Here is a 12,537-nt window from a genome sequence, read left to right as displayed (position 1 = left end):
TACTCTGACCATTTTACTCATTCATTATATAAATCACAAGACAAAACTATAAACGTTTTTCACCATCTGTAAACCGTGTCCATAATCATTCCATGTCATCAACTAGTAGCGTGAGCAAATTTAAACGATTTGGGGAAAACAAATAGAAGTCACAGGTATTTAAACCAAAGGATGGAGGAAATGGGGAGGATGTGCTGAGCTCTCAGGCTAAGCCGCTCAAGCCTCGCCACCACAGAAGACGACCCACAATCGGAGGGAAAGGAAGGTGGGAAGGGGTATCTAGTGTCTTCCTGACCTTAACCTTTATTTGGCCGGCATTACTGGTTAGTGGCGTCTCTTGACCTATCAACCCTATTCTTGAAACTAGGTATGGACGCTGCTTCACAGGCTTATCCCACATGCTTACCAGCCCAAGAATCAATTTTCTCCCCCCCCCTTCCATCGCCCCTCTCTGTCTCGCATGAATATATTTTACATAAAAATTGAGACAAGTGGAACATCTGGGTATCTATTGTAGACGTTTCGCCATGCAATGGCTTTATCAATACAGATTCTAGGACATAATTTGAAGACAGTAGAACTATATACAAAAGATGAGGTAATCAGTCCCTCAGCCTTGGAGTTGGTGTGATGAGCACCGTAGTCGTGAAGATTCTGGTGCAGAGGTGCTCATCACAACTCCAAGGCTGAGGGACTGATTACCTCATCTTTTGTCCATAGTTCTACCGTCTTCAAATTATGTCCCAGAATCTGTACTGATAAAGCCACTGGATGGCGAAACGTCTACAATAAAGATACCCAGATGTTGCACATGTGTCTCAGTTTTCATCTTGTCGGTATTGTATACCTTGTACATCTTTTACATACTTGTCGTATTTTTCTTTGTTCTCTCTTCCGAGGTTAAGTTCAGTTTCTTTTTAATCTCTCTGTTCCTTAACTAGTCTGGTTGCAAATCTCTGTACCATCTCTAACCACTTTTCCTCCAGTGTGGCCTGTACATAGGTGCTGCACATTCTACAGTAGACTTGGAGTACGTTGTTTACAGTAAGCTCCTTTAGGCAGTTCTAACATAAGACTGCCCCGCTTGTGCTGCCGAGGCTCTGCAGTTAACATGTTTTCAGGGTAAAGTTCATTCACAAACCTTTTATTGCACGCGTTTGATAAATTTTCTTAAAATATTTATTGTGCATCTGGTGTTCCTCCACACACTCCTGCTTGCTTGACCTTGCACTTGTTTGGCATGACCTTGTGCAACCACTTGTTTAACCTGTCCAAAGTGTTCTTGTAGCCTGTTTCTATTCTCTCGTGTCTCCATTAATTTTATATTACGTATCTGATTCGCTCTTAAGATCATTAATCGGATGATCAATAGTGACTTGTCAGAGACGCGATTTGCAGACAGGATCGAGCCGCCACCATTCCTCGCGCTGAATGACCCACATTAGTTCAGTGCGCCATGACATTACAATTACACATTTTCACTTATATTACAAATAAAAAGTGCCTCTGCAGCGATCTTTCAAGGACCTCACCTGTCACTACCATGCTATGCCTGTGTCCTCAGGTTAAGTATGATTTAACCCATTTTATCACGTTCTAATTTGGAAATCAGTCGTCGATGTGATATAGTCAAAAGCCTTCATTCTAAAATTATTTTCACATAGAAGAGATAAAACCATAAGTGTTAGGGAGCGCCTGGGAATGGAAGACAATTAGGTTTCAACTAGCGGAGGAGAGAGTAACACCATTACTTCAGGTTGAGAACACTTACGGTTCAAGAGTGTTCACCCGTACTTATTTCTTTTTTTCATTTATGTTATTCCACCGTAAATTCCAACAGGTTCGTGAGGTGTACAAGAATGGTATACAATACCGACAAGATGAAATTAAGACATGTGCAACATCTGGGTATCTTTATTGTAGACGTTTCGCCATCCAGTGGCTTTATCAATACAAATTCCAGGATATAACTTGAAGATAGTAGAACTATGTACAGAAGATGAGGTAATCAGTCCCTCAACCTAGGAGTAGGTGCGAAGAGCACCGTAGTCTTGGAGATTCTGAAGCAGAAGCAAGGTGCCTGACGCTTATATACTAACGTCAGGTGGAAAAGGGACGGGTAGCAGACGAGGGCATAGTCACTGGTAGGCGGGAATCCCGCCTACCAGTGACTATGTTGCACATGTGTCTTAATTTCATCAGGTTCGTGAGGCAGGACCTTCATTTTCAAAATTTGCAATGAAGTTTTTCTTCAAGTATTATATCATCTTCTGATTACCTTCTCTCGCACAATGTCAAGTTTGTCAGTGATACAGACTTGTAATTAAGAGATTCTTTCTTCCGCGATAATTTATAGGATCTACATTTATAGTTTTCCTATTTTTGGGGGGGAGGGGAATTTTCAGCAATATTTTCGTTTCTCACGAAATCGTGGTAACACGATTACAAACAAAACAGTCAGGGAACGGGTCTGGGGGTTTGAATTCACTCTCTATGGTACGAACGCCACCCGTTCCCAGGTCTGTTTACATTTGCGCTTTCTCACAAGCTTTCGTTTATTATTCAAGAACGCTTTATTCGATCGTCTTCAAATTTTCAAGTCTTGTGTAATATATCTTGGGCAAGATTCTTGGAATTGACTGTTGACAAGTGAGGGTGACCTCTGTTACACAGGTCATTACCAGGTGTGGGTGACCTGTTATAGTGAAACAGTCATTTTCAGAATATCTCATTTATAATTTGTGACAAAAACATCTATTCCCTAGTCTCATCGGTATCGCTATTTGCTGGCGAAACAAACTGTAAACAGACTGCATCCTGAGATTCTTTCTATAACATTCTTTGCTACATTCTTCCATTGTAGTTGTAAATGGAAGTCACCAAACTGAGATATTTGGGGCTGGGTTTGATAGGTTTTTCAAGACAGTGATAGTAATTCTTAATATACAGTTGCAATAGGTGTACAACACTTTCTTGCAGTGCTCCACGAGGAAATAATGCATCGTTTTGTAGCTTTAGTTCAGCCTCCTTCTATATTACCTGGCTACCTGGAGGGCATTCCGGGGATCAACGCCTCCGCGGCCCGGTCCACCACCAGGCCTCCCGGTGGATCAGGGCCTGATCAACGAGGCTGTTACTGCTGGTCACACGCAACCAACGTACGAACCACAGCCAGGCTGATCCGGCACCGTCTTTAGGTATCTGTCTAGCTCCTCTTGAAGACAACCAGGAGTCTTCCCGTAAGACATTTAATCAACTTCAGTTGTTCCATTCATTCCTTTTGCTTTCAAATTCCATTCATATTCTTTGAATGTCTGCCCGAATAATTTTTTGTGCCATTACATTTACAAAGCACTAACCACAGAGTTCACTCCTTAAAAAAATGTAAAAAGATATACATAATACGTAAACAAGGATAAAATTAAACAAAATCAGTACAAATACTCTCCTACTAAATTAAAGAAAAGGAGGCCAGATTAATTTAAGAACAATAATTTATTAATGAGAGAAGACTAAATGCTTCCCGAGATCCCTACAGGTACCTGGGTAATTATAAAACCACGATGAAGGTGGAAAGGCATAACCCGAGAGCAAACTGAAAATGTGTTCCACAGTCGATGGCATGTTCCAAGTTACACAGGGTGGGGAGGGGACCTGCATAATTTTTTTTTTTTAGGAACTGAAGGAATACCGTGGCTGGAACAATACATTAGTTGAAGAGGAAGCAGGAAGTTTTGGTCGTCTGATCACTATAAAGAGGCCACTACTTAAGGTCTGCTGTGGCTTAATAAAGGTCCTGGACACACCCATTAACCTCTCCAACTTGCAGGTTAACAGCGAATTCGTGATGATCGCTTCCGCAGCCGCAGCCGCAGCCGCCTTCAGTCCTACAGCCTGGAGAGACCTGCGGTGTGTGAACACTGAAGGTATTATAGCTTGAAGACTCCATCTTATGGTGAGAACAGTGTGTGAGGTAAGAGCTGAGGTGAAGCATCCAAGTAAATGATGGATGACGTGGGCATTGGAGTGCTGGTGGTCAGTGGGTGGGCGTGGATGACTAAGGCTGTAGGGTGGTGGGTGGTGTTTGGTGGGCGGCCTCTGGTCTTGTGGCCCCAGGCCGGGGTTACATCCCTCGCCAGTGCTGCCAACCTCTCCCCCACACTACCTGCCAACTCTCACCTGTCAAGTAATCATACTTGTTTTACCACCTCATCAAACCCCTCCATTACCTTCTTTGGATATTCTCTTTATTAGGAAATCGATCAATACGCTCAAAAAAATATCTTAATCTTCCCCTAAACATTGTCTGTACAAAAGGAAAGCGCAGTTATATCTGGCAACTGTTGTTCATCCGTGTTTAGAATATAATGAAGGTATTTTAGAGTTTCCTAGGCAAGATAAAGTTACTACAACCTTTCTTCGCAAAATGTGTTAAAAATATTGTGTTGGGTAGATCATCCGTGTTGATGATGCGTCTTAGGTCTGGCAGCCTCGCCTCCGCCGCCTCATTAAGTGCATGACAAAAATAAATTTTTATCCAATGGTTAACACTTCGTACTACCATGAAACACTAAATATATTAAACTGATGTACATTTCAGAGGTTACAGTGTTTTACATAGCTGTTATATTAACATTTCCCTCAGCGACCAGCACAATAACTGGCATCATTTCTTCTCAGTCGTCTCCAAGTTTAATTTATTCGCTGTTTTTCAAGTATCTGACAATGTAAAATACTTCAACGGAGGATAACACCTTCACTGCTCTCTGCATTAATCATACGGTTTTATCGCTCCATATAAATACTAGGAGAGCATAGTGGCAGTGGAGCCGAGGTGGAGGGAGCGTCGGGAGGGTTGACTCACCTGTACATCAACATTCTCAGCCAGGCTGGAGCTGCTGAGTTTGTCAGTGAAACTTATGGTTGTGGCCATGGCGGCGGCTCCGTGCTGCTAGTGTTGCTGTGTTAAATATAAAATATAATCCTCGCCATGAATATACTAAAACGAGGAATGGTTTTCATAACTTTTTTCGGGTGTTGCTTCGCCATAGCGCTGATGGCGGCAGCGATGAGCACCAGGTTCTGGCTGGAGGCGGAGGCTGTGCAACAGAGAGTAGGCCCAGACAACACGCTGGAGGTGCGCCCAAACTCAACGGGACACGTCAACTTTGGGCTCTTTAAAGGAAGGAAGTCTCTCAACGTGGGCTTCGGCACCAGGCTTCACTCCTTCGATGGTGAGTATTATTGTAGCCTGGAGACTCCAACGCCTCCGCCAGGGCCAGCCGAGGAAGAATTTCCCTGGGGTCCTCCTGCTGCGGGAACCACCACCTTCTCCCTCCCCTCCCACATAACCATCCTCTTATTCATCCTATGTTTTGTTTTAGTACTGTGGGGCAGAACACCTTACTATCCCCATTAACTATCATAAAATACATACACAAATAACCCGCACATAGAAGAGAGAAGCTTACGACGACGTTTCGGTCCGACTTGGACAAAGTCACACTGACTTTGTAAATGGGCCAAGTCGGACCGAAACGTCGTCGTAAGCTTCTCTCTTCTATGTGCGGGTTATTTGTGTATCGTTCCAGTCACGGTATTGTGCCTTCATGTGTTATCCTGGGTTATTAGCCCTCCGGGTTTCCTAATCTCAACGTTTCTACATCTTGGCCCACTACTTACCTACCTACCTGGTAGTGACTTCTGATACAGAATTGAACAGAGATTAAATAATCCAGACAATGAAGGGGGAAATGTTTCTGGAAACTACGAGCTTCCTGAGACACACTGCTTCAAGGTGATATTGATCGAAAGAATAGTTTCCGGTATTGATTTTGACTCGTGCTTACCTCGTCAATACATACCAGTGTTGTGATGTCTTTTTTTTATTTTTTTATTTTAATTTAGATGTTTTAGGAGCTCTTATCCTGCTTCAGCATACTTTAAACCCACCCCCCATCTGAAATACACTATCCGCAGGATAAGGTTCCCAACTGTCTTATTACCCAGTTACTTATTACCCAGTTACTTATTTATTGCTAGGTGAACAGTTACAACAGGTGTACACACACCTGTTAACCTCTAGATTCAAAGCCTGGTTCTTTGTCACTATTTACCTACTGTACTCGCCTAGTTGTGGTTGGAAAGGTCGAGTATTAGTGTTCTGGTGCCCACCGCTCATTTGTTGTGTTAAAATTATTGGGATTTTTTTTAGACTAAGGAATAAAAATAACATTTCTTCCATGGTCAAAATGTTTTCCTTTACCAGCAAATAAAGTGCCATGGAAGAAGCTTCGGAGGCATTAAGTGTCAACTCTTAATAAAGGTTCTTGATCAACCAGCTTCCAAGACATACCACATCTTGTGATTTTTTTTTTCTAGGGTGCACCAGTAATCTAGTGGTAGGCCTCGGTCAAAGGATCAAAAGTTCCACGATGTGGGTCGTCATCTGACTTTATAAGACCCATGTCAGGAAAATTTTTTAGATGACGAAAGAAGCATTAACCGGGAAGACCTGTGTCAAGCTGCCAGCACTAGACATTAACTATCATGCTAGGAAACTATCGCATTATATCACCATGCCAACTACTCTAAGAAATTAGTCATGCACACTTTTCATCTTCAATAATTATTTAAAAATAGTGCTGTGGAACATATGAATGACCTGCAGACTGAAAATATCACAGTGACCATCTAGTGTGATGGCTCCGACTGTCAGTGGAAAGTGTTGTTACGGTAAACCAACCTGAGGGCGTTATAATATCGAAATGTATTTTAACTGATAACTGGGTTTCCATCTTACAATTTGAATTATTCGCCGTACCTGTTCCTGTCAAGCTTGTGAAAACTACAGCTACAGACAGTTTAATAGGTTATGACCTAATTACTTACCTAAAATATTAAAAACGGGTTTCGTTTCACTTGTGGATTCCATCTCTCAGATTCTCGGGAGCATAAAGACGATGATTTGGCTGAACTAGCATTAAATAATGGGAATGTCCTAAGTAATTCTAATTCCTCAGACGATTAAAAAAAAACATTGTTAGCAAACGAATTTGTAGAAATAGTAGTATATATAGAAAAACCAGTAGATTCATAAACTACAACGAAATGTGTAGAGTAAAACTTGTATGTAAAGTTAGATCTGTAGACTACAACCAATGAATGAGTTTTGATGGCAGTGAGAGGCTCTGAATCTAAGGAATTGGACTTCCCTTCCTTGAATCAAACACTATTGCCTCCAATTCCCCAGGCAATCTAAGACGCTTCCGGGTTTTGAGCTTCCCAATATAAATAATAATAAGACCAAAAAAACTGTCACTATTAGACAAATGATTGGTTACAAGTTTGCCAGAAGAGTTCGTATGGAGATGCCACTGACATGCGAGGTAGAATTATGGTGACAGAAGACCTTACATAAACTATCCTCAGTGTCTTAACATCCAGTCATTTTAAAGACATCCAAACAATCCAAACAGGAATGGCAATTCACGTAATTGTTAATGATATCTGAAATCCTGCGATTGTATTCACACCTTGCACCAGCTGCAAGAATAAGCTGAAAGAGTTTGCAACCTCGTAAAAGAGTAATGTTTACAGTGGTAATGAATAGTGATACTTTAATCTGCCTGTTATTGAGTAAGATATATAAATGTATACATGTCGTGCCGAATAAGTAAAACTTGCGATTTTGGCTTAACTAGCAGCGCACTTCTTGCCGAATAGGGCAAGTGAAAATTTGTGCATGCAGAATTTCGCAAAAATCATTCTGAATCTTACGAAAAAAAATATTTCATTGTGTTTGTTTATTAAATTGTCAACTTGTATAAAATGTATTTAGTTGGATTAGGCTAAATTAAATTGTGCTTGTTATAATAAGGTTAGGCAAGTTTTCTAAGGTTCCTTTGGTACAAAATCATTAATTTTTACATTAACAAATGAAAAAATATATCTTTAAAAGTACAAAAGAAAATTTTAGGAGGGACAATTTTAAACGAGTTCTTGCTAAGTGACCGGTTTTACCGATTCGGCACGACATATATTGAACAGACTGTATAAATTATAAGATAGTAAATAATTAATATCAGTGGCCAGGTGGGTCTGATGACCCAGTGTGATCTCTCTAATGTTCTGAGCTTCCTGCCACAAAATGAGTTTCTGACGCACAATAAACTAGCCGCTCAGGCGACACAAAGTAAAGAGCCGAGCATCAAGTAAGTTTAGAATAGTCAGAGGTAACTTGTTAAAGTAGATGGGAAAGGAAGGAGCAATTTGGTGAAGAAAAACAAAAGACAGGATGAGGATGCCTATAACAAAGACGTGAAGAGGAAGTAGTGTTAGGGAGGAAAGTAGAAAGAGGAAATGAATTATAGAAGAAAAAGAAGTATAAAAAGAAGGCAGAGAAATATCAAGGGAAGAAGAATAGACGTATAAGAGAGGAAAAAAAAATATAAAAGGCTATGAGAGGGGAGGTAGAAGTACACTAGTATTGAAGCTGGGGGGGAGGGATAGGAGTGATAGGATGGGTGGGATTGTTGAGGGGGGGGGGAGGTTTCCTGGAGTCTACCTGGAGGGTTAGGTTGAAAATGGTAAAAAATACCGACACGTTGATGGTTAAGATTCATGTGCAACAGTTGAGTAATTTATGGCTGAAACGTTTCACCTACTTCTTCAGTCGAATACAGAGGCAGCAGGTATAGTAGTGAAATGATGTAATCAGTCCCTCAACCTTGGAGGTATCGTATTTGAGATAGTCAGTTCCTCAGCCTGGAGGGTATCCCCTACATAGTCTCGTATATGCTTTACTGTTTTAATACTAATGATATTGTCAACTAGAATACATCACATCTGTAGGGAAGTTCTCTTAACCCAGGAATGGGAGCTACTCTCCCCTTCCTTGTCGCTTTATGACCCTGACATAATTAGCGTTTCTCCACGAGTATAAGTGTGTACCACCCCGCATCCTGTGTCTGCACTATTCAAGCCGAAGATAACCTTACTTACGGTGTATGAATGTATTTCAACGGGCTGCTTCTCAGTGCATGTTACTAACATGCTCTTTATATATACAGTATACATAAATGCTATATTTCTTAGAAATAAAATGCTAGTATTTATTTGAGAACAAGTTCCAGTACTGTATTATGGTACAACTGAGGTGTGTTAGTTTTATTAAGTGATCTGAATTTGTCTAAGTTTAATGTGAGAGATCTGGGAGTGAATGCCAAGGATCTAACTCTCAAGAAACAATATTTCATCCACAAGGACAGTAATATGTTGGATAGCTAGAACTTTCAAAACAGATGGCAAATCAATGATATTTTTCAGTTCAGTGCTCTCTCGGTTAAGAGTATTCTGTGTACTAACGGCTTCGTTCAAGGCAGGTGAAACTGCAGCACTGGAGAATGTACAGAGAATCTTCCCGGTTTGTATAACCTCTGTTCATCACCTAAGTTACTGGGAGCGCTTGAAATCCCTCGAACTGCACTTCTTAGAAAGCAAGCGATAAAGATGCATCCTAATCTACACCTGGAAAATGCTAGAGGTACTAGTCCTGAACCTGCACACCTAAATCACTGGATATGAAAGCAAGAGGCTTGACAGATAGTTCAAGATACCTTCAGTGAAAAAAGGGAAGACGCGAGTATACACAGAACTCAAGAGTAAAGGAGCCACAACTCTTCAACGCCCTCCCTTCATACACAAGGGTAATTACTAACAAACTTTTAGCTTTTATGTTTGTCAGGTAATTTCCTGATCAGCCGGGCTGTGATGCATACACAGGACTTCGAGAAGTGGGCACTAACAGTCTGATCGATCAGGCGAGCAGCCAGGAGGCCTGGTCTGGGGATTAGGTCTCGGGGATGCGGGGGGCGGTGGCCCCTGAAGCTACTACAGGTAACCATGATACATGCAACAATCATGATGCAATGCTTAAAGTTATAAAATAAATCTCCACTGTAAACTACATATTTGTGCGAGATGATCCTGAAGATTAACAACTGCATTATAAAGGATACTGTACATGGAATTAAAATTTTTTCGCCCTGTGGCTTTTAACATTTATTTTGCCCTTCCTGGCAGAGAGTACGAGCATCTCCTGTAGTCGACTTGCAGGCCGCAAGCAGTAACCACCTGACTGGACAGGTCAGCAAGGAAGCCTGGTCTCAGGCTGCGAAGGTAGAACCATTGTTAACACCGGTCACAGGACGCTGTCTCCTGCCTGGAATGCTAAGTTGGCTGGCTGACCAGGTTTAGAATCTATCTACCATTCAGGGGTTATTAAGACTTCAAGTCACTTGTACACCAGTCATATTAATTCCCAATACTAAATGTATACATACTAAGATATGCACCGTTCTGCGTGTATAAATTCTGCTACTCACAGAGCATACACATCAAGAAAGATGTACTCTTCACAATGAATACAGAGTACACGGATGTTGTCACCCAAAATTAAATCATTTAGTTATTCGACGACTCTCTCACAGATTTGCTTCGGAATGCTATACCTCCTGTGCATAGAATGTATGACAACTATACGTTTTTGCTATATTCCTATACCGTTGTTTAGCATATAGAGATATTCAGGAAATCTTGTCATGAAATAATGTTAAGAACAGTGATAATTATGAGTGCTGTGAACGGCAGTAAACAAAGACATCACCAGTCAAACCCTCGCTGAACACTCACCCTCAAGGATACATACATCGAGAAGTCTCGCTGTATATATTTTAATCATTATTATAGGCATTAAAGTACTTTTTGTTTAGTGAATACATAGTGTTAACGACCCTGGTGCGACTGATAATTTTTATAACTAGTTAAAACCATTCATTTCCCCCTTCCTCACGGGTATATACACTGGAAGCTATACATCTCTGTATATAAACTGATATTACGATTTCAGGCACTCAAGTATCCTTGACTGGTGGTGTGCAGGCAACCTCCAACCTTAATGACCCTCGTGTAACTTTAAAACACACAATCTCTATATATATGCGCTAAGCGTTTGCCTTAATCCTTATTTTATGTATTAAAGCATCTTTGATTTGTAGTTTACACGTGGCACGCAGCTTTAACGATCCTTTGTGTAGTTAAAAGGTATAGACCCAGCAAGTCTACTATCGATCCACTTCCCCTTGCCATTTCATAGGTATACATACCAAGTTCGCGTTTTTAATTAACACATCGGCCGTTTCTCACCAAGGCGGGGGGGGGGACCGAAAGAGAAGAAACAATTTCATTGTCATTCACTCCATCACTGTCTTGCCAGAGGCGTGCCTACGCTAGTGCTTACTTTCATCCCTGACTCAAGGTGTACCGATAACACACAGTCTTAATGATCCTCTTGCCCTGGGCCAGGCTCGTCTGGTGTTTGCCTGGTCAACCAGGCTGTTACTGCTGATGGTCCGCTGACCCACATATCCATGACAGCCTGGTTGATCTGGCACTTGGTGAAGATACTTGTCCAATTTCATGTTGAAGTCTTGTACTCTGTACTGTAGACGATGACTGCCTACACACACACACACACACACACACACACACACACACACACACACACCAACCATAGCACGGGCGGGGTTTGAACCCGCGGTCAGAGAGTCTGGAGTTTTGACACACACACACACACACACACACACACACACACACACACACACACACACACACACACACACACACACACACGTGTTGATGGTGCTACAGAACTCTGCATAAAAAATAGTTATAATAAATGTAATAAAATGGAGGACAAAAAGGTAATACCGTGACTGGAACAATACACGAATATCCCTCACAGAGAAATGCTTGTGACGACGTTTCGGTCCTTGTAATATTCACAAGTCACTTCGGTCCAAGACGGACCGAAACGTAAGTCAAACTTTTATCTCATGTGCTGGTTATTTGTGTCTAGTAACAAAATGGTAACAGTACGATCACGTCTGTATATCGAAACTGGTTGGTTCTGTAAATAAAGCCTAGCAAGCCTGAACGGACGGAATGCGAGTCAGCTCAGGAAAAGGAAGGAGTGAGAGACAGAAGTCTTACACTTAGATCACCGTAGACCTCCTGCACGGTCACCGTAGACCACCTGCACGGTCACCGTAGACCACCTGCACGGTCACCGTAGACCACCTGCACGGTCACCGTAGACCACCTGCACGGTCACCGTAGACCACCTGCACGGTCACCGTAGACCACCTGCACGGTCATCGTAGACCTGCACGGTCACCGTAGACCACCTGCACGGTCATCGTAGACCTGCACGGTCATCGTAGACCTGCACGGTCACCGTAGACCACCTGTACGCAAGTTCACCTCAGCGAAGGAAGATTAAAAAAAAGGAAATCACTTATAATAAGGAAATACTTTTACTGACGTCGATGAATTCAACCAGAGTGAATATTCAGAAAAATAAGCCCAGTGGTGAGTGAAGAAAACCCTATTAGGGTAACTGTCACTCTTCCACCCAGAAGAAACAACACACGGCACCCACATATAACTGCTATAGTTCTACATGGTAGCGACAGTTAA

At 41.8% G+C, this 12,537-nt stretch overlaps 2 protein-coding genes across 3 annotated transcripts in view; one reads left to right on the top strand and one right to left on the bottom strand.

Moving 5' to 3' along the window:
- LOC128691962 (uncharacterized) overlaps positions 1 to 12,537 on the bottom strand; it is a 385,950-nt gene that overhangs the window by 212,189 nt on the left and 161,224 nt on the right. The window lies entirely within an intron of this gene.
- LOC128692767 (uncharacterized) overlaps positions 4,864 to 12,537 on the top strand; it is a 146,162-nt gene continuing 138,488 nt past the window's right edge. Inside the window, exon 1 of the mRNA XM_053782125.2 lies at positions 4,864 to 5,234. Coding sequence (XP_053638100.2) covers positions 4,991 to 5,234 — 244 coding nt within the window. The 5' untranslated portion in view covers positions 4,864 to 4,990. The remainder of the gene's footprint in view (positions 5,235 to 12,537) is intronic.

The sequence above is a fragment of the Cherax quadricarinatus genome, chromosome 6 (genome assembly GCF_038502225.1).
Source record: "Cherax quadricarinatus isolate ZL_2023a chromosome 6, ASM3850222v1, whole genome shotgun sequence".
NCBI classification, from domain to species: domain Eukaryota; kingdom Metazoa; phylum Arthropoda; class Malacostraca; order Decapoda; family Parastacidae; genus Cherax; species Cherax quadricarinatus.
This window is presented reverse-complemented; position numbering and strand designations above follow the sequence as displayed.